Consider the following 23,293-nt stretch of genomic DNA (forward strand, 5'->3'; position numbering starts at 1 on the left):
AATGCTTGGAAAAGTTTATTGTTCCTAATGTATTTATACAGTTTCCCTGACCTGCTGCATCACAAAATATTGCATCTTAAAGCATAAATATTTTTTTCTTTTGTTGTTGGATATTAATTGTCTGGCTATGCCGAAAGGAGGACATGAGACATTTGACATCGGTTTAATTAGGCTGCAACTTTATTATTAGATGTCTGGGACTACCCAGCAGATAACAGTGTACAGTGCAGGTAACCCCCATGTTTATTCCATAATTACCTGGGGGGCTTTTACCAGCTCCCCCTCTTTTTTCATCCATGTTCCTCCAGCAAATCCATTGCTGGGAACTTACCATCCACACCTGGCTCGTAGGAGGGCTAAGGTAGGCTATAAGAATGGGGGGTTGGCTCCCTGCCATACCAACCATAGGAGTCCCCAACCACTCCCCTGTTCCTTCCTTTAATGAACACCTCTTTTTAAGTTCTTTTCCAAGCCATTTATCCAGTCACTCTATACCTTTTCTATGGAGTACCTGCACTGGACAATCGCCATACACTTAAATAATGAGTTGTGACATATGGCCTACCTGCCGTCATGCCATGCATGAACAAAGCCCTTTCTGAAACTTGCTGTGGGGAAAGCGGGAAAAAAAAAACCAACTGCACCCAAGCCAATATGGTGGTAAGGGAAAAATTCCTTCCCAGCCCCCTTAAAAAAGGGACAGCTAGTGTAATGCCTACAGCAGGTGTTGTCTAAACTGGATATTTTGCCACCTAAAAAGGAGGGAGGTGGGTCCTGCCTCAGCCTTGGTCCATGTAAAAGGAAGGCCTTGCTACTCCTTTTCAAAGCCTGCATTCCCAGGGGATGAGTCAGTGACCACTCTACCTGCCCCTTTTGCAGGAGTTTTCATACCCCCCCCCAACCCCCAGCCATAAAGCCCGGTTCCCTTCACTCGGCCAGACCAGCCAGAAAACCACCTGCTTAAAGGTGCAGAGCGGTCAGTATGTCAGTCAACAGATGTTTCGCAAAATTAAAGCAAAGCTAATCTATATCTTAGCTGTGTCTCCGTTTCCCAGAGGCTGTCTGAGGGCTATACTGGTACTGCTGCTAACATGAGCATTTCCTGTTTCCATATCAGTCTGACAGTGAGGAAACAATCTCCAAGATAAGCTTTGGTCTCCAATGTGATAGCTCCTCATGTTACCATTAGGTCTGGGCTAACTCCCTTAAATGGCATTTTTGTCATATTTGAATACACTACTCTGATCTAGCATAGAAAATTGCAGAAGAGAACATTTCACTTCCCAAGCAACAGCTCAGACATTTGAACATGACATTCTTCTTAGACTTGATTCTACATTCATTCTAAACGGTTGTCAAAAATAACTGCATGGTCTTGGAGGTGAAAAACCATAATTGTAGTTTGCCTTTCAGTAGTTATATTACCAGGCTTCCTGACAAGGGAGTTTCAACATGTGTAATCAGAACTTCAGCAAAAGAAATACACACTAACCAGATGCTAATTAACTGAATCACAGGGTTAAGCACTGAGGTGAAAGAGAAGGCTCTCAGTGTGCTGCAAAGGAACAGTTATCCTAGGATAATAACCTATTTGGGAAACATTAAACCCATCAGAGACTAATGAGGGAAAGTGTCCTTATGCACCCCTTTACCTCATGGAACTGCTTATAAATTGGAGCTTTAAAATATATCTCCTGGACAAGTTTCCACATCATAAGATGACCTTCAGAATGGACTGTAACTGGCATTGATGTGGACAGTGACAAAATGAGCACAGCCATATCCTTGGAATTAAGCAGCAAGCGGTAACTTTAACACAAGGGAGAGGCGCTACCCCTCCCCCCATCACCCATAATGTCCTATACCAGGGATTTAATTGGTTCCAGTGCTGGGGTTACAGGTCTCCTTACCATATAACCCATATCACTGGGTAGGCTCTCCTCAGCCTACCCTCCCAGCCTGGACTCAGCTCTCTCCATATGAAGGGGACAGAGGGTTCAGCAGGGTGGGGACTTCTCACCCTATGACATGAGCCCAAGGCCCATCACCAAAATACCAGGTCTCTTACCTCTGGGAACTGTTCATTTTATTCTCGTAACTGCATGGGAAATTGGCCCCAATTGTGACAAGTAAACAACTCCACCCCAGTAAATCGGCTGGGTATTAAGTGTGTTCCTACTGAACCCACTGTGTCTTGCAGGTGCTGTGAGGAAGGCAAAAAATTCTCTGGTCCTATGCCAATTGGCCTATGGGAGAAAAAAATTCCTTCCTGACCCTCTAAACAGGAGATCAACTAGATCCTGCAGCATCTGTCAGGCTGGGTTCCCATTCCTGGTTCAGGTGGGTAGGGCGGGCTGCTGGAATGGAGCTAAAAGGGGCTCCACGTGGCCCCTGCACTGGGCTAAGTCCTGGGATCTGGAGAATGCTGGCCAATCAGCACCCCTTTCCTTCAGCTGGCCAATAGGTGCCAGAGACTCCCAGGGGCGGGGGGAGGATCTACATATTGTCCTTGGCAAGTGTCTCCCTTCCTTGCTGCTGGGACTGTTCCCCTTTCAGCGTCAGCCCTATCAGTTTCCTCCACACTTTGATGTGGGTGGGTGGCATTTCTTGTTAGCAGAAATACTAATGACTGAACAGAGATGGAGACTGAATTCCCTCTTCACCTTCTATAAGTGGGGAAGTATGGGGGAAGCCAATACCCCTGTTGACCATAATATAAGGTCTTTCAGATTTTCAAAATGATTCATGACTTTGGGTACCTCCATTTTTGGGTAACCATTTTGAGACACCTTATTGGTCGCTCATTTTCAAAGAGCACTGAGCACCCTCCCTCTGAAAAATCAGATCACCTCTAAGGTGTCCTAACAGAGCACCCCCAAATTGAGGCACCCCCACTCCTCAGCACCACTCACTTTTGAAAATCTAGGTCTAACTGTCCTGTATACAAAGGACTTTGTTCTGCAAAACTCTCAAACCTTTCACACATTGAATTCACTACAAAAACGTATGTATGATGACACCGTACCATCAGTCTGAATTTGTAGTCAATATTGTTGTCACATCTCTGTGGATTTTTTTTATTCTCAGAGTCCTAATGTCAGAAAATGTGTCATGGACTAAGTATAATGGCTACAGAACTAATGAAGTTGACTGGCAGGGATTTATTTAGCAGAATAACAGTTTGTCTGATAATTCCCTTTTTTTCCATTTCTTTTCTTATATTTGCCTGGCTTTGAGAATGTATCCTCAAATGCTATTGGGTTCTAAAGCTAGGAACAACTCATTGTTCATGTCTTTGCTTTGAATGCAATCCCACAAAGGAACACTTAACTTTGGAGCAAAAAGCAATATTTTCTTTACAAATTTCTGGTGTTTTTCTTCCCATCACAATTATGTATGAATTAAAAGGTGGGGGGTGGGTGTCCAGTTGCAGTTGTTGGTTTATCTCTAGGTACCAACTTGTATATGATGATGCTGTTCCAAAAGCAACATGATATAGCATTTAGTTGTATATTTACCATGCATATATGATCATATTGACCCATGTACCGAATTAGCCATTGTTCTGTGCACCAAACTGTAAATGCATTTTAAAATACAAATTCACAGATAAAATAATAAGAACAAATAAAATAGACTTGAGTCAGGAAACCAAAAGCTCAGGAAAAAGAGCAAAACCATAGCCATGATATCAACTATACTTTCAGATCAGTTATTAAGTAACACAGGGCCAGATTGCTCCCTTCAACAGCAGGAAAACTCTGCATGAGTCCACTGGTGGAGTTCTCTTCACTTGTTCCAGTTGGGTGTGTGGTTTGCTCACATTCAAATCTGGAGGATACTCATGGATCTGCAAGATGCTTGGACAATCCACATAGACGCCACTGTCTTTATTCTGGCTCTACATTCTCTGTATTCCCCAACAGTACAGTTCAAATGGGAGCTGGTCTACCAAGGTCTCCCCCTGGTTTTGGTTGCCCTAGAGTTCACTATCATGAAAGAGGTTCTGCAGAACAGGTAGTACAATCACAGGCTGTATTGCCTTTCCCAGAGAACCACCCTGGGGCCAGAGGCCCTGTCAGGTTCCAACCCCACAGCTCTCTTCCTATTCTCAAGCAATCTCAGTCCCAGCCCCACTGTGCAGATCCTTTTACTGCCCTCCCTCCGTAAGTCCTAGGGAGTGGGGATGGAACACGCTGGTTTGCTGAACCTCCTCCCTCATTTAGCTGTGTCCTCCATTTACAGACCTGAGAGTCTGACACATAGAGAACAAAGATGCACAGAGAGCAGCAAATTTAAAAATAAAATAAAATAAAAATGCAAGTGGACATGGTCCTTTTTCTCACATAAAAGCTTATATGCTATGAGGTGACAGGACTTTCTCAGCACAAGAGAATTCAGTGATCATTATATTAACAACTCAAAGATGTTGTTAGTTTTCTTTCACCATGACACCCTGTGCATGCACGCATGCTATCTCACGCTCTCTCTCGCTCTTTCCACCCCCCCGCCCCGCCCCAACAAAATCTAATTGAAATGAAAAGCTATACTCTTGTATTTTCGGAACATCACGACGGTATTTCCTCCCCTAAGTGCTCAAATATTATTAGTCAACCACAAGCAATTGTAAGATTAGCTTAACAATCATGAGGTTTTTTTAATTGAATTTTTTGTTTTCCTGAGCTTTTCTCCACAACTATAATGCCTAGAAATGTACTTTAAAGGAAGGACAGTATGAAGAAAGGAATATCAGATAATAACATGATTCCAGGACTTGGGAGTTTAAGAAAGTCCTCAAATATTGAGAGGCTTGTATTACATTTGGCATTGCTACTATATGGGTTAGATATAAAATAGCTGAACGCTTGAGCAGAGACTCATTGCCGCATTAGCTGTACGCATAAGATCTAATCCAACAATCCTCATTGAGAATTCATGTCAAAATTTTGGCTCAATAAAGACTGCAGGATTCATCCTATTGACTTCAATGGCTTTGCCTGAGTAAGACCTACAGTAAGGCCTTGCGTATATAGTAGCAGTACCTACCAGTAGCATGTATTTCATCTCCATCCATCTCTAATGAATTTTGACTACCAGGCTCCAGTTTTTAATGGGAAAACAGTTCCATCTGCTGGATGTTGTGTGTAAAGGACGGTGTACAATTCACTGCATCCACAAGTGCATTTATGTATTTAAGTAAGCACTATACGTGTAGTGTAGAACTGCTACATAGTCTATCTAGAGTTTTCTGTTTTCTAAATGCTGACCTATCTAGGATATATTTATTTGGGGGATTTAACTAACGAATAAGTGAACAAAAATAATCAAAGCATAATGCATATTTTCAAATGTATAAGGGAAGCACAATGTTATTTAAGTTTTTTTTTACAGGTTTTATTTTTAGTACCTGCTGTCAGGGTAAAATTCACTTTACCCACATTCATTCGCAGAAATGGAGAGTTTATGCAGGTGAGGTGTGCAATGTGTGGATCCAGAGCCAGGAGGTCACAGGGTAGCCACCTTCCCATCCCAGCCAATCATCTCAGCTACTATTCCATTCTGCTGTCTGGTGCAGCACCACTAACCTTTGTGCACCACTTTTAGGTGTTAGAGTCACTGATCCTGCCTGATAGCATATTTTATGGTTTCCATCCTGACTTGACCCCAATGCTTCCCTCTATGGAGGCCTATATATAGGATCAGTGTATAGCCCTTATTCAGTACTCTGCAGGGGGAGAGGTCACCCTGATGGGCCGTTCTGAGATAGCTTCCCTCACAGCCACACTTCAGGTGTGGAGGGTGTTACCCCAGCTTTCCACAGAGAGGTGAATTTAGCTTTGGTGATTGCACCATTGCTAGTTAGGGGCCAAACATATTTTCACAAAAATGTTCTAGGTTGTTTTTGTTTTGACACGTTCAAAAACTGTCCCTCTTTTTTCTTTAATATTCCCCCCAAATGATCAAAAATACTCTCCAAAACACTTATCAAAATGGTTATTGAAATTTTTTGTTTCACAAAAAACAGTTTTAGTAAACAAATTTTCTTGATAATATTCTCAAAAATGCTTTTAATAAAAAAGAAAATGGAAAACAAAATATTAAGAGTGAAAGCACATTTTTTCATGGCATGAAATATATTGACAATATTTTGTGCAACTTTTGATTTTGAAATAAAGGGTATTTTTCAATGAAAGAACTTTTCATGGAAAAATTTCAACCAGGCCTACTATTTAGTTGCTCTAAACCAGGGGTGTTCAACCTCAGTCTGAGAATGAGCCAGAATTTACCACTGTACATTGCCAAAGAGCCACAATAATACATCAGCATCCCACCATCAGCTCCCCCACCCATCGGCCTCACCCTCCCTCCCTCCCTCCCCACACCTTCCATGCAGGAGGCTCTGGGAGGGAGAGGGAGGAACGAAGGCACGGCAGGCTGAGGGGAGGGCGCGGGAAGGGGTGGAGTGGGGGCAGGGCCTGTGGCAGAGCCAGGGGTTGAGCAGTGAGCATCCTCCCCTCCAGCACATTGGAAAGTTGCTACCTGTAGCTCCAGCCCAGGAGTTGGTGCCTATACAAGGAGCTGCATGTTAACTTCTGAAGAGCCGCATGTGGCTCTGGAGCCACAGATTGTCCACCCCTGCTCTAAACATTATCTTTGTACTTCTACTGAACATGTTCCAGGATTAATTGGTCTAAATCCTAGTTGTTCAGTAGCTTGTTTTAGCATTTTTTTCCATTCTGATTTAGGCAGTGAATGGATCCCAAGTGTGAATCTTAATACCATGTACCTACAGCTCAGACATTTATAGACTAGAAAGATAGCGAACACATCTTAAAATTAGCTAACATGTTTTAACTAACACAGTTTACAATAAGAAAAGGAGTACTTGTGGCACCTTAGAGACTAACCAATTTATTTGAGCATAAGCTTTCGTGAGCTACAGTTCACTTCATCGGATGCATACTGTGGAAAATACAGAAGATGTTTTTATACACACAGACCATGAAAAAATGAGTGTTTATTACTACAAAAGGTTTTCTCTCCCCCCACCCCACTGTCCTGTTGGTAATAGCTTATTGAAAGTGATCGCTCTCCTTACAATGTGTATGATAATCAAGGTGGGCCATTTCCAGCACAAATCCAGAGTTTAACAAGAACGTCTGAGGAACGGTGGGGGGAGGAATAAACAAGGGGAAATAGATTACTTTTTATAATGAATCAACCATTCCCAGTCTCTATTCAAGCCTAAGTTAATTGTATCCAATTTGCAAATTAATTCCAATTCAGCAGTCCCTCATTGGAGTCTGTTTTCGAAGTTTTTTTGTTGAAGGATAGTCACTTTGAGATCAGAAATCGAGTGACCAGAGAGATTGAAGTGTTCTCTGACTGGTTTATGAATGTTATAATTCTTGACATCTGATTTGTGTCCATTTATTCTTTTATGTAGAGACTGTCCAGTTTGATCAATGTACATGGCAGAGGGGCATTGCTAGCACACGATGGCATATATCGCATTGGTGGATGTGCAGGTGAACGAGCCTCTGATAGTGTGGCTGATGTTATTAGGCCCTGTGATGGTGTCCCCTGAATAGATATGTGGGCACAGTTGGCAACGGGCTTTGTTGCAAGGATAGGTTCCTGGGTTAGTGGTTCTGTTGTGTGGTATGTGGTTGCTGGTGAGTATTCGCTTCAGGTTGGGGGGCTGTCTGTAGGCAAGGACTGGCCTGCCTCCCAAAATTTGTGAGAGTGTTGGGTCATCCTTCAGGATAGGTTGTAGATCCTTAATAATGCGTTGGAGGGGTTTAATTGGGGGCTGAAGGTGACGGCTAGTGGCGTTCTGTTATTTTCTTTGTTAGGCCTGTCCTGTAGTAGGTGACTTCTGGGAACTCTCCTGGCTCTATCAATCTGTTTCTTCACTTCTGCAGGTGGGTATTGTAGTTATAAGAATGCTTGATAGAGATCTTGTAGGTGTTTGTCTCTGTCTGAGGGGTTGGAGCAAATGCGGTTGTATCGTAGAGCTTGGCTGTAGACAATGGATCGTGTTGTGTGGTCAGGGTGAAAGCTGGAGGCATGTAGGTAGGAATAGCGGTCAGTAGGTTTCCGGTATAGGGTGGTGTTTGTGACCATCGTTTATTAGTACTGTACTGTCCAGGAAGTGGATCTCTTGTGTGGACTGGACCAGGCTGAGGTTGATGGTGGGATGGAAATTGTTGAAATCATGTTGGAATTCCTCAAGGGCTTCTTTTCCAGGGGTCCAGATGATGAAGATGTCATCAATATAGCGCAAGTAGAGTAGGGGCATTAGGGGACAAGAGCTGAGGAAGCGTTGTTCTAAGTCAGCCATAAAAATGTTCTCATACTGTGGGGCCATGCGGGTACCCATAGCAGTGCCGCTGATTTGAAGGTATACGTTGTCCCCAAATGTAAAATAGTTATGGGTAAGGACAAAGTCACAAAGTTCAGCCACCAGGTTAGCCGTGACATTATCGGGGATAGTGTTCTTGACGGCTTGTAGTCCATCTTTGTGTGGAATGTTGGTGTAGAGGGCTTCTACATTCATAGTGGCCAGGATGGTGTTATCAGGAAGATCACCGATGGATTGTAGTTTCCTCAGGAAGTCAGTGGTGTCTCGAAGGTAGCTGGGAGTGCTGGTTGCGTAGGGCCTGAGGAGGGAGTCTACATAGCCAGACAATCCTGGTGTCAGGGTGCCAATGCCTGAGATGATGGGGCGCCCAGGATTTCCAGGTTTATGGATCTTGGGTAGTAGATAGAATATCCCAGGTCGGAGTTCCAGGGGTGTGTCTGTGTGGATTTGATCTTGTGCTTTTTCAGGGAGTTTCTTGAGCAAATGCTATAGTTTCTTTTGGTAACTCTCAGTGGGATCAGAGGGTAATGGCTTGTAGAAAGTGGTGTTGGAGAGCTGCCGAACAGCCTCTTGTTTATATTCTGACCTATTCATGATGGCAACAGCACCTCCTTTGTCAGCCTTTTTGATTATGATGTCAGAGTTGTTTCTGAGGCTGTGGATGGCAGTGATGTGCACGGCTGAGGTTGTGGGGCAAGTGATGCTGCTTTTCCACAACTTCAGCCCGTGCATGTCAGTGGAAGCACTCTATGTAGAAGTCCAGTCTGCTGTCTCGACCTTCAAGAGGAGTCCACCTAGAATCCTTCTTTTTGTAGTGTTGGTAGGGAAGTCTCTGTGGATTAATATGTTGTTCAGAGGTGTGTTGGAAATATCAAATCTGCATTTTCCAACAAAAAAACATTTTCTAGACATCTCACTACCCCATGGTATCTAGAGAGTGGATGAAATTCAGACAAGGACAAAAAAAATTGAGCTAAACAAGTATAACTTGACTAGATGAGGACTCAAGTGATTATAGTAACTATTAGTATTTGAAGGCTGCAAACACCAAAGAATTGATTGTTGGGGTAGTCCAAGGGGTTCTGACTGAGAGTAAGATGATGAATCAAATGTTTGGTAACACTGCGTGTAATTAAACAGACAAATAGTTTTTCAAGAGGTACAGTGGAAGCCCAGTCACTAGTAGCTGTCATCTAAAATTAGATAGACAAGGCGGCTGATATAATATCTTTTATTGGACCAACTTCTGTTAGCGAGAGAGAGAAGCTTTTCAAGCTACACAAGCTTTCGAGCCACAAGCTTCTTCTTTTTCTTCATCCAATAAAAATATTACCTCACGCTCCTTGTCTCCCTGATATCCTGGGATCGACACAGCTATAACTATACTGCATATAAAATTAGAGTAGACTCAAGAATATAGGCACTTACTTCTTCAGCATGAGCTTTAGTCAGTCATTTTTTTTTTTTGTTTTTAATTCCCGGTCTTAAAATAACTCAAATTAGATGGTGTCATTGGAATGGCCTGCATGCTTCTTCCCATTATTTCAATGCACCTTGACTGGCCCATTCTTTCCCTGAGGCCTAGAAGGGTGCCAGCAGAACTGGCAATGCCTGTCATTAGATGACTATTGTGGTCATCTTTGACAAATTATAGGCAAACCTGCAAAAAAAGTCAACTTTGATAAGGAAGTAGAAAATGAAAAGAATGTCAGCTTGTCACATTTCCCTGTGTAAAGGTTACGATATTGGCTATATAAAGCCTCCCTCCTTTTGGTACTAAAATTATATGCCTGACACGCTTCTCTTCTCATCATGACTGGATTTTGTTCTTTTGACTAGCTGTTGAAAAGTTCTAAAGCTGAGCAGTGTGCACATTACCTCATCAGTTGTACCTTATACAGTCTCAGCATATGTTCTGGGTGGGCTTTTCCAAAGCTTCTGGGGTTGATCGACTCTTTCCCCATTGAAGGCAATGGTAGCAAGGTTGGGCCAACACTGTGTGCTTTTACAACTACCACCCTTTGTGGAATATCTGACAGTAGAAAATGTTGATAGGGGATGAAATATTATATTGCTACTGCCCAGTCAAGGAACAGCATACAACCACAATTACTATCCTAAGACCCATGTTTAGGACTCTTCCATCTTCCCCATTTGTACCCGGGCATATCAAAGGAATGGCACGCTTTGTTTCCAAAGAGAAGTTTCCAATACGTGTTTGCTTAACATCCCCTGCTAGCCAATTAATAGCATACACAGCCCGCTCTTATAGCAAGAGATGTGCAGTTAACTTTTTGAAATCAAATTTCAATCAGAAAACATTTATACTTCCTTTTCCAATTTGTATTGCATAGTTTGTCAATAGTCAGCATCAAATGTGTTTCTTACTGAGATTGACTGATTGTCAGGAAGCTTATTCCGTGAAACATATATGAATGTTACAGTGTGGATTTCTTTCTAGTAACCATGTGAGAACATGTAAAGGCTACAGTAATTGCCAGTCTGCTCTGGGTAGTGTCTCTTCTGCAGATGCATTATAGTTAGGAAATTAAATGCAACTGGGCAATACATTGGCAGTTACAATAGCATATACTATTGTACAGCTATTTAAAAATGAAGATTCAGATTGTTGTGTTGCAAACAAAATAATCGGTTCAAGTGGCTAATGCCTCATTTTTCAATGTTAGTCTGCAATGTGGTAAACTAATTGAAATAAAACAGTTAATTTAAATAAGGGAGTAGTAATCACAGGCTGTAGAAACACTTGCAAGCCTTGAAATTCCTTGTTTGTGAAGTCATAACTCAGATTTGGGGCCATATTTTACTCTCAGATGTGGACTTCTCTCTTAATGTGCGTGCTATCAAGGGCAGAATTTGGCCCATAATATATATTTGTTTGCTTTGACTGCAGACATTTATGTGGTTTCTTCCATGCTGTCTCCTACATATGGAACACCCACCTGTATCTGGTTCACAAGACTACTGCCTTCTCATTCAGATCCTTCCTGTACATGTTCATCTACCATGATATCCAGAAGAAATCAATAGACTAAATATTGCGAAGTTGTGAGATAGTTGGAGACAGTCTATATATTCCTTTAATTTGAATGGGAATCTACTAGTAGGATGTAGCCAGCCACCATCTGGCCACCTTACTTGTTTGGATTTCCCCCTATCCCTTCATCTGTTTTGTGTTTTGAGTGCATCAGTTCTCAAACTGAGCTGTGGATCCCTTGTTGAAGGTCTACAGAGTATTGCATGCTCTTGTGCTGCTCACTATAGCTCATTTGAAATGCTTTGAGTTCTTATCTGTTAATGCCCTTACATATAATTAATTACTGACATTGCCAGATGGATGCTATCTCATGGTCGATAGGAAGGAAGGTATCCATGAGGCAGTCTGCCTATTGAGTTGTATCCCACACTGTAAAGAAGTTTGAGAACCTCTGTTTTAGGTCCCAATCATACAATCTGATCTGCATGGGAGGACCCCTATGGCCATGCACAACCCTCTTGAAGTCAATATAACCACGGTGGCAAAAAAACAAACCTATAGCCATGTATAAGTGACCAGAGATTGTCCCATTCTATTGGACATAGATTTGGCTACATGACCTGTACGTTTGAGTATTCCAACCCATTATCTCTAGGGATGAAGCAGCACACCCTGAAAAGCACCAACTGGTAGAGAATTCAGTAATCCAGTTTAGCAACATGGGTTGCTATGAACACATCTCAGCCAAGCAATGCTCTCTGCACTGGGTTCCTCTTGCATAGAGAGGCCTTTGGAAGGTCTCAGTCCTAACATTCGAAGCCATCCATGGAACTGGCCCTAGGTATCTGAGGGAGTGCCTCTCCCTCCTCAGTTATGACTACTCACACCAGGTAGATTCCATTGGAACCATGGAAGTGTTGACCAGAAGAGCAAGGCTCATTAGTGGACGATAAAGGAGCTAGCCCTGGACTATAGAACTTACTCTCACAACAGATAAGTCGAGAATGAAAACGGGCCTTAGTACTTTCCGAACAAAATGCTAAACTTCTTTCTTTAATTTCCAAATATACGTGCAAAAATGAGGTAATTATCACTTTGAACAGCTGTTAAATTTTGACAGTAAATAAAAAATAGAAATATTTATTCATTCAAGTCTGAACCTCACAAAATATCTTATCTTTTTATTCCAAATAATGGTGAGCCATAAAGTCAGTTAGAACGTTATTTCTCAGATAAGATGAGACAGAGTAGTAGTAATTTTCCACTGTCACATTAGGTATTTTTTATTTCATTCGTTCATGATTAGGCTTTCTCTTTGTATTAACAAATAGGAAAGCTGATGAAATGCAAACTCAGCAAGATTATTTTTGTATAAACTGAAAATTACCATTGGTGTGTATCATTAATATGATCAGATAACTGTCAAGAAAATTTTCGTAGCTGTGAAACACACTTTTGTTAATGAACTCAAAAGATAAAAAATTAGATGGCTAATATATTGTCAGAGTTCATTTTTCTGGGTTTATACAGATTGTCTTCATTTTAAGAAATTATCCAAAACTTTTTTTGAACAACTAAACTCTTTTAAGCCAGAGCTCTATTACAAATATTTTCCACTGCAGCCTCCAGACATCTCTATCCTTAGGAAAACCTGATCTAGACTGTGACTGAGAGGCAAATGTATCTTGTAGTGGATTATAACCTTTATTTATCTTCTGCTAATTACCCCCAGACCGAGGACCCATTCTCTTTTTCCAAATGCAAAGAGACTTGCCTGTCAACCGCATCTCCTTGTGCTTTATCAAGTTTGGAACTAAAGCTTCTGCACAGAAAGGCACCCTACATAGTTTTTGACAAGTAGAAAGGTAGTTTGTGCATGATTACAGCATATTTTTGGCAGCCATTTTTTCTCATTAACTGCTAGAAATAGAGAGCTATGCTTTATACCATTTGAAAGCTGAGGTTACAAGCTTTTGTATGGTCTACACCACTGATTCTGTGTTTAATAGCTCTCAAGATAACGAGTACTAAAGGCATGTCAAAATCAAAGGGGAGAGACAAAGGTAATTAGAATGTTGTGAGTTTAAAATCGATTATCTCATGAAACTCTAAACCTAAAAAAAAAAATAGCTATCAACCATTCTAAAGCTGGGAGCCTCAGGAAACAGTATAGCTGTTTAGCAGCAGTGGAACAAATTCTGCTGTCAGTTTCACTGAATTACACTGATCTTAGCGTCATAAAAATGCAGAGCTAGAAGGGACCTCCAGAAGTCATCTAGTTCATCTCCCAATGCTGAGGCAAGATTAAGTATACCTAGACCATCCCTGACCATTGTCTGTCTAACCAGTCTTAAAACGCCCCAATGACGGGGACTCCACAGCGTCCCTACATAACATGTTCCAGAGATTACCTGTCCTTACAAAGAGAGAGGGTTTTTTTCTAATATCTACCCAGATCTCCCTTACTGCCAACTAAGCCAATTACTACCACTTCTACCCTCTGTGGACACAGAGGCCAATTGATCACAATCCTCTTTATAAGAACTTTTTACGTATTGGAAGTCTGTATCAGGTTCCCCCTCAGCCTTTTGTTCTCTAGACTAAATATGAATTTTTTTTTGGCCTTTCCTCACAGGTCATGTCTTCTAAACCTCTTATTTTTTTTGCTGTCCTCTGTACTCTCTGTTTGTCCACATCTTTCTTAAACTATACCACCCAAAACTGGACACAGATCTCTGGCTGAGGTATCACCAGTGCCAAATAGAGTGGAACAATTGTCTCCCGCCTCTTGCATGTGACACTCCTGTTAATACTACCCTATATTGACATTTGCCTTTTTTGCAATAGCATTACATTATTGGTTCATATTCAATTTGTGATCCATTATAACCCCTAGATGTTTCTCTGCAGTACTGCTGCCTAGCCCGTTATTCCCCATTTTGTGTTTGTGCATTTGATTTTTTTCCTTCCTAAGTGTAGTACATTGCACTTGTCTTTATTGAATTTCATCTTATTGATTTCTTATTATCCTGTAGTAAATGAATCAATTGAATTACTTTGGATTTACATAGATGTAACAGAGAGAAGAAATTGGGACCTGTATATTTTCCAGAGAACCTGTCAGTTCTTTTCTTTCCAGAGAAGTCCTTTAGAAACAGTCAAACACAAAGGGAGAGGGGAGAATGAGTAATAACAACCAGATTTAGATTGCAAACATAAAAGTGTAAAATTTAAGAAATAGGAATGTTAATTTATCCCACAACCATTGAAATCACTTTCTTGTGTTATAACTTCTGTGAATGACAATAGCAATGTCAAATCCTATAACCAGAAAAATGGAAATAAGATGCAAATTAGATTGCTGAGAACATGACTTTCTGAGCATATATTGACTGTAAGCAGAAAGAAAGATCATAGAGTAAAAAAGCAGATTGTATAGTGATTGTGTTTATTTTAATGAACAGATATTAGCACTTGACTGTGCCTTTAGGCTCATCCGTGAGTAAGGGGCAATGTGTACAATGCACCATGCCACAGTAGCACCAGAAGGCATTGTGCCTCTGGGACACCTCTTTAAGGCACAATCTCCTCCTTGTTTCTCTTGTTCCAAGGGGTAGTAATTTGCTGTTGGTTTATAACAAGAGCAAATTATGAAACTGTCTGCACCAGCTTGTGCTGGTTGTTATGTTGTAGGTGTGGAGCATTAGTTCTCAGTGCCTCATGGGCTGCATGCACCCATAGAGTAGCGGGAAAGAAAGGCAGGATTTTCTCCCATAGAAATAACAAAATTGATTGAAAAAAGCAGCACTGTTACTTCCATACTTGTAATAAGACAGTGGGTTCTTTATGACAGTTGGTCAACTTTTTAAAGACAATGAACTAATTTTTGAGGGTTTGATAAAATAATCCATCTTCCTTTCAAGTTATTTTTCTCAAACAATTAGTTAAATTTTAAAACCCCAGCAAGATGCCTTTTAAATCCGTGCTTAAAAATTAGATGGCTATTTTTTTCTTTCTTTCTTAGAAAATCAAAGCACATAGAACCACTGGTAACTAAAGCAAAAGAAAACCGTGTGAATCATAGCACTTAAAATAATCTGCTTTGAAATCTTTTTATATAAAATGAAGCTGGATAAATTGATATTGATTTCAGTCATTTAGGTTAGTTCAAATTTAATTTTGACTCTGAGATAGTAAATTAATAATATTTCATGCCATATGTAATTAACTATCCAACATGGGAACCAAGACATTTGTATGGCTATATTTTTCCATATTAGCAAATTATAAATAGAACAAATATTGTTTTTATTAGCCCTTAATGTCCTAAAGTGGATGGCAGCAAAAATATCAGTGTTGTAACAGCTGCTACATACAATTGTATCTTGTCGATCTATAATTATAGGAATTAGAAAATGATAAAATGATCAGTGACATTTTTGTGTGGCTGTATAGAATACTATACATTGATTATGTATTTCTCTGAAAAATTCCAGGTGTTGTCAAAGTGGATTATGGTGATGTGTCAGTCAGAAAAGCACTAAGAGAAAATCTGAAGTGTAAACCCTTTTCATGGTACCTAGAAAACGTCTATCCAGACTCCCAGATTCCAAGACGCTATTATTCACTTGGTGAGGTATGAATTATTTCTTTTGGTTAAGTTAAAATACATTATGAATATGGGGGCATTGCTAAATAGCTAGAATTTCTGTAGCATTCTCAATTAAATGCTTTGAAATGTTCCCCACACCCGATCTTTTTATTTTAAACATACTGCTGCTTTTCTTTTGCATGCTTCATAAGGGGATGCCTCTTCATAAATGTTCAGATCTAAAGGTTTATATTTTTAACTGCATGGCATGTTGGAAAAATAATGCTTGTGACTAATACTTTTAAAATGAAAATAATGTGCATTAGTTGGAGAAAATGCTTTCCAGTAGCATTTATGTGGTTATAGATAGAGTAATATAAGTGAGGTCATTTTTGACAAATCGGTTTATTCGTTTATGCCCTGTCATCTGGTGGTGTAGTTTACAGGTGAGTATCACAAACATTCCTAACAAACAGCAGATTTTAATGCAACAAAGTGCAGAGACCTCTTTAAATGTCAGATAATTTACTATTTGAAATATTATTTTATGTTTTATCTGAGCTGACTTTTAAAAGCTCTAAATATTTGTGCAAAAAGATAACTACTGGTAGAACAGCAATCAAAAGGGTTTGTGTTTTTCTTACATTCAGCAAAGTAACCTCAACATTGTAAGAATTTGGAATTGCTATGCAAAGTAAAATCCACAGTAAGCTTTTTAGTCTAACTACTTAAAAAGTAAGTCAAACATGGTGTTAGAGAGAATGTACTTAATAAGCATGAAATAATAGAGTTTTGAAAGAGAATGTCAGAATGGTAAACCTGGGTATGTGAAAATTATAAAATAGTCATTAAAAACACCATATTTTCATCAATATGGCCTCAGTTTCTATGGAAACGGGAACAAAAACTCAGGCAGCATCTGTGAACTAAAACTCTTGCTTGTCAATTTCAGCTGCTGGCTGCCTGCTGAGCAGCAAAGGTGGATTTTTGCACCTATAGATAATAATACTGGAAATCTGAAAAAAGCAGAAGTGAGAGAGACACAGGACAGTATATGTCTATTACTTAATGGGGAAGGAGAGAAAATAATGGATGAAACAGACAAAGCTGATGTGTTAAATGCCTTTTTGGTTTAAAAAAAAAATAAGAAAAGGAGAACTTGTGGCACCTTAGAGACTAACAAATTTATTCGAGCATAAGCTTTCATGAGCTACAGCTCACTTCATTGGATGCATTCAGTGGAAAATACAGTGGGGAGATTATATACACAGAGAACATGAAACAATGGGTGTTACCATAAACACTGTAATGAGAATGATTAGGTAAGGTGAGCTATTACGAGCAGGAGGCGGGGGAGGAACCTTTTGTAGTGATAATCAAGGTGGGCCATTTCCAGCACCTAACAAGAACATCTGAGAAACGGGGAGGGGAGGGAAATAAACATGGGGAAATAGTTTTACTTTGTGTAATGACCCATCTACTCCCAGTCTTTATTCAAGCCTAAGTTAATTGTATCCAGTTTGCAAATTAATTCCAATTCAGCAGTCTCTCCTTGGAGTCTGTTTTTGAAGTTTTTTTGTTGAAGAATTGCTACTTTTAGGTCTGTAATCGAGTGACCAAAGGGATTGAAGTGTTTTCCAACTTGTTTTTGAATGTTATAATTCTTGACGTGTGATTTGTGTCCATTTATTCTTTTACGTAGAGACTGTCCAGTTTGGCCAATATACATGGCAGAGGGGCATTGCTGGCACAAGATAGCATATATCACATTGGTAGATGTGCAGGTGAACAAGCCTGTGATAGTGTGGCTGATGTGATTAGGCCCTATGATGGTGTCTCCTGAATAGATATGTGGACACGGTTGGCAACGGGCTTTGTTGCAAGGATAGGTTCCTGGGTTAGTGGTTCTGTTGTGTGGTTGCTGGTGAGTATTTGCTTCAGGTTGGAGGGCTGTCTATAAGCAAGGACTGGCCTGTCTCCCAAGATCTGTGAGAGTGATGGGTTGTCCTTCAGGATAGGTTGTAGATCCTTGATGATGCATTGGAGAGGTTTTAGTCAGGGGCTGAAGGTGACGGCTAGTGGCGTTCTGTTATTTTCTTCGTTGGGCCTGTCCTGTAGTAGGTAACTTCTGGGTCCTCTTCTGGCTCTGTCCATCTGTTTCTTCACTTCCGCAGGTGGGTATTGTAGTTGTAAGGATGCTTGATAGAGATCTTGTAGGTGTTTGTCTCTGTCTGAGGGCTTGGAGCAAATGCGGTTGTATCGTAGAGCTTGGCTGTAGACCATGGATCGTGTGGTGTGGTCTGGATGAAAGCTGGAGGCATGTAGGTAGGCATAGCGATCAGTAGGTTTCCGATATAGGATAGTGTTTATGTGACTATCCTGGAAGTGGATCTCTTGTCTGGACTGGTAAAGTAAAACCCTCCTCACCCCCCTCACCCCGGCTGTTCCTCAGACGTTCTTGTCAACTGCTGGAAATGGCCTCACCTTATTAGCACCGTAGTGTCCACTTTTCCCCCACCCCCCGCTCTCCTGCTGGTAATAGCTCACCTTACCTGATCACTCTTGTTACAGTGTGTATGGTAACACCCATTGTTTCATGTTCTCTGTGTATATAAATCTCCCCACTGTATTTTCCATTGAATGCATCCAATGAAGTGAGCTGTAGCTCACGAAAGCTTATGCTCAAATAAATTTGTTAGTCTCTAAGGTGCCACAAGTACTCCTTTTCTTTTTGCGGCTGTGTCATAAATATAAAGGGAAGGGTAAACACCTTTAAAATTCCTCCTGGCCAGAGGAAAAACCCTTTCACCTGTAAAGGGTTAAGAAGCTAGGATAACCTCGCTGGCACCTGACCAAAAGGACCAATGAGGAGACAAGATACTTTCAAAGCTGGGAGCGGGGCGGGGAGAAACAAAGGCTCTTTCTATTTGTGTGATGCTTTTCCCGGTAACAGAAAAGGAATGCAGTCTTAGAACTTAGTAAGTGATCTAGCTAGATATGCATTAGATTCTGTTTTGTTTAAATGGCTGATAAAATAAGCTGTGCTAAATGGAATGTATATTCCTGTTTTTGTGTCTTTTTGTAACTTAAGGTTTTGCCTAGAGGGATTCTCTATGTTTTGAATCTGATTACCCTGTAAGGTATTTACCACCCTGATTTTACAGAGGTGATTCTTTTGCTTTTTTCTTCAATTAAAATTCTTCTTTTAAGAAGCTGATTGCTTTTTCATTGTTATCCAAGGGTTTGGGTCTGTGTTCACCTATGCAAATTGGTGAAGATTTTTATCAAACCTTCCTCAGGAAAGGGGGTGTAGGGTTTGGGAAGGATTTTTTGGAGGGAAAGACGTTTCCAAGAGGGCTCTTTCCCTGTTATATGTTTGTTAGATGCTTGGCGGTGGCAGCAATAATGTCCAAGGGCAAAAGGTAAAATAGTTTGTCCCTTGGGGAAGTTTTAACCTAAGCTTATAAAAATAAGCTTAGGGGGTTTTCCTGCAGGTCCCCACATCTGTACCCTAGAGTTCAGAGTGGGGAAGGAACCTTGACATGGTGGCAGAGCGCTGGGATTAACTTGAAATCATTTTGATTTTTTTAACCAGAAGCACAGATTTTAAAAGGAATTTTTTTTTCCTTTGGGCTTCTGGAAAGCAGGTTTTGAGCTGAAAGCAGATAGTTTTCTTTTTGTCTCTGCTTGGGGGCCAGAGCAGAGACAAAAGGGAATTGTCTTTGGTGAGCTGGAGTTCTCTCTACCTAAGGGCAGGGTAGTTAACCTCCTGCAGGGAAATTCACAAGTCTTCACAGACATGAAGTGTTGTTTTTTTTTTTAACCTAAGAGCAACTAGAGGGGTTTTCAGTCTATTTGCCTGGAGACAAAGGCGTTAAGTTTTTTTTTTTTTTTTAAGGATTTTTCTGTAGGCTGGCAATCACTATCAGAGAACATAGGTATCCGGTTACAGCACAGCAAAATTTTACAAGCCAAGTTTTTTGTTTGTTTTATTTCTAACTTTAGGGTGTAAAGTTAGTTAAAAACAGAGAGGCAAACATGACAGAAACCAAGACATAACACAAATTGGAGTTAACCAGACTGGAGGCAGTGAAAGAGGCAGAAAAAGCCCTAGAAGCTGCCCACAGGAGAGCTATGGAGGCAAAGGACAAAGAAATGGAGGCAGCGAAAGGGGCAGAAAAAAACCAAGAGAGCTATGGAGGTAGAAAAGAACCAAGAGGCTGCCCACAGGAGAGCTGTGGAGGCAAGGGAAAAAGAAATGGAGGCAAGGGACAAAGAACTGGAAGAGAAGGAAAAAGAGAGGAAGCATGCACTGGAGATGGAGAAGGCAAAGGCTCAGCAGAATATACCAACAAACCCTAGCAATCCTTCTCCAGGTACCACTTCCCATCCCAGAAAATTCCCCACCTACAAGGCAGGCGATGATACCGAGGCCTTCTTAGAAAACTTCAAAAGGGCCTGCCTTGGGTACAGCATCTCTACAGACCAATACATGGTAGAGCTGCAGACGCAGCTCGGTGGACCCTTAGCTGAGGTGGCGGCTGAAATGCCTAAGGACCACATGAACCAGTACAAACTGTTTAAAACCAAGGCGAGAATCAGAATGGGGCTAACACCCGAGCATTCCAGTCGGCAGTTCAGAGCCCTAAGGTGGAAACCAGACGTGTCATTTACCCAACATGCCTACCACATTGGGATGCCTGGATATAGGGAGCAAGTGTTAAATCTCCAGTAGATTTGCCCTTCCTAATGCAAATGGAGCAGTTCTTAGAGGGTGTTCCTGAGGAAATAGAAAGCTACATCCTAGATGGGAAGTCCAAAACTGTAATCGAGGTGGGGGAGATTGGAGCCAAATGGGTGGAGGTGGCAGAAAAGAAAAAAACTGGTTGCAGTTGGAGCGGATACCAGAAGGGACAGCCTCAGACCACACCCTACTACCGGGGGCAGCCCAAGGCCCCAACTACCCCCCAAGGAACCCTCCAGCCACCTTATCGTCCCGCCACACCATTCTCCAGCAAACCACCTCGCCCCAGTGACCCGTCAGCTGGACAGTGTTTTAAATGTAACAAGCCGGGGCATGTAAAGGCCAACTGCCCCAAGAACCCCAACAGATTACAGTTCATGGCACCGAAATCACACCAGAGGTCCTCAGGCCCAGATACCTCCCAGATAGCCTCGGAGCGGAGGGAAACTGTGAGTGTGGGCGGGAAGAAGGTCACCGCGTGGAGGGACATCGGAGCACAGGTGTCAGCTATCCATGCTTCCATTTAATTAACCCAGAGATCCAAGTGACGATTCAACCCTTCAAGTCCAACTCTTTCAATTTGCCGACAGCCAAGTTGCCTGTCCAGTACAAGGGCTGGTCAGGAACGTGGACTTTTGCAGTTTATGATGATTATCCCATCCCCATGCTGTTGGGGGAAGACTTGGCCAATCATGTGAAGCTAGCCAAGAGGGTGGGAATGTCATCCGCAGCCAGGCTAAACAAGCCGTCACGCCTAGGTCTGTTCTGGAAACTTCTACCAGGACCCGGTCAGAGGTGGACCCGGACCCCAGGCCAGTGTCTGCAACAGCAGTAGTGGATCCAGTCCCAGAGACCCAGACGGAACCAGTCCCGGAACCGGAACCGGCGGAACAACCAGCACCAGACCCATTGCCAGCACTGAATCCAGTACTTGCAACCCCAACACCAGAGGGCCCCACCAAACCTGAACCAGCAGCAGCCGATAATACTACACAAGAGGCTCAGCCAGAGCCTGAACCCCAACATAGTGCACCAGCGAAGAGCGATTCACAGTCAGCGGAAGCAGCCCCATCCTTACATCGCTTCCAGAGGGACCAAGCCTAGGTCCACAATCCAATGAGTAACTGAAGCCTCCAGCATCAAGGGAACAGTTCCAGATCGAACAGGAAGCAGATGAAAGCCTCCAGAGAGCTTGGACGGCAGCACGGAGCAACCCACCGCCTCTCAGCTCTTCTAATCGATCCAGGTTTGTTGTAGAAAGAGGACTTTTATACAAGGAAACTCTTTCTGGTGAACACCAGGAAGACTGGCATCCTCAGAGACAGTTGGTAGTTCCAACTAAGTACCAGGTCAAGCTCTTGAGCTTAGCCCGCAATCATCCTAGTGGCCATGCTGGGGTGAACAGGACCAAAGACCGTTTGGGAAGGTCATTCCCCTGGGAGGGAATGGGCAAGGATGTTTCTACCTATGTCCAGTCTTGTGAGGTATGCCAAAGAGTGGGAAAACCCCAAGACCAGGTCAAAGCCCCTCTCCAGCCACTCCCCATCATTGAAGTTCCATTTCAGCGAGTAGCTGTAGATATTCTGAGTCCTTTTCCAAAAAAGACACCCAGAGGAAAGCAGTACATACTGACTTTCATGGATTTTGCCACCCGATGGCCAGAAGCAGTAGCTCTGAGCAACACCAGGGCTAAAAGTGTGTGCCAGGCACTAGCAGGCATTTTTGCCAGGATAGGTTGGCCCTCTGACATCCTCACAGATGCAGGGTCTAATTTCCTGGCAGGAACTATGGAAAGCCTTTGGGAAGCTCATGGGGTAAATCACTTGGTTGCCACTCCTTACCACCATCAAACAAATGGCATGGTGGAGAAATTTAATGGGACTTTGGGGGCCATGATACGTAAATTCATAAATGAGCACTCCAATGATTGGGACCTAGTGTTGCAGCAGTTGCTCTTTGCCTAGTGTTGCAGCAGTTGCTCTTTGCCTACAGAGCTGTACCACATCCCAGTTCAGGGTTTTCACCATTTGAACTCGTATATGGCCGCGAGGTTAAGGGGCCATTACAGTTGGTGAAGCAGCAATGGGAGAGATTTACACCTTCTCCAGGAACTAACATTCTGGACTTTGTAACCAACCTACAAAACACCCTCCAAACCTCTCTAGCCCTTGCGAAAGAAAACCTACAGGATGCTCAAAAAGAGCAAAAAGCCTGGTATGATAAACATGTCAGAGAGTGTTCCTTCAAAGTAAGGGACCAGGTCATGGTCTTAAAGGCGCTCCAGGCCCATAAAGTGGAATTGTCGTGGGAAGGGCCATTCATGGTCCAGGAGCACCTGGGAGCTGTTAATTATCTCATAGCATTCCCCACCTCAAACCAAAAGCCTAAGGTGTACCATATTAATTCTCTAAAGCCCTTTTATTCCAGAGAATTAAAGGTTTGTCAGTTTACAGCCCAGGGAGGAGATGACGCTGAGTGGTCTGAAGGTGTCTACTACGAAGGGAAAAGTGCTGGTGGCGTGGAAGAGTTGAACCTCTCCATGACCCTTGGGCATACACAGTGACAGCAGATCAAGGAGTTGTGCACTAGCTATGCACC

The 23,293-nt window shown here is 42.0% G+C and overlaps 1 protein-coding gene across 1 annotated transcript in view; it reads left to right on the plus strand.

The window, feature by feature from the left end:
• Positions 1-23,293, plus strand: part of GALNT13 (polypeptide N-acetylgalactosaminyltransferase 13) — a 345,963-nt gene that overhangs the window by 264,198 nt on the left and 58,472 nt on the right. The window contains exon 9 of the mRNA XM_077830255.1: positions 15,857-15,996. Coding sequence (XP_077686381.1) covers positions 15,857-15,996 — 140 coding nt within the window. The remainder of the gene's footprint in view (positions 1-15,856; positions 15,997-23,293) is intronic.

The sequence above is a fragment of the Eretmochelys imbricata genome, chromosome 11, assembly GCF_965152235.1.
Source record: "Eretmochelys imbricata isolate rEreImb1 chromosome 11, rEreImb1.hap1, whole genome shotgun sequence".
In the NCBI taxonomy this organism is placed as follows: Eukaryota; Metazoa; Chordata; order Testudines; family Cheloniidae; genus Eretmochelys; species Eretmochelys imbricata.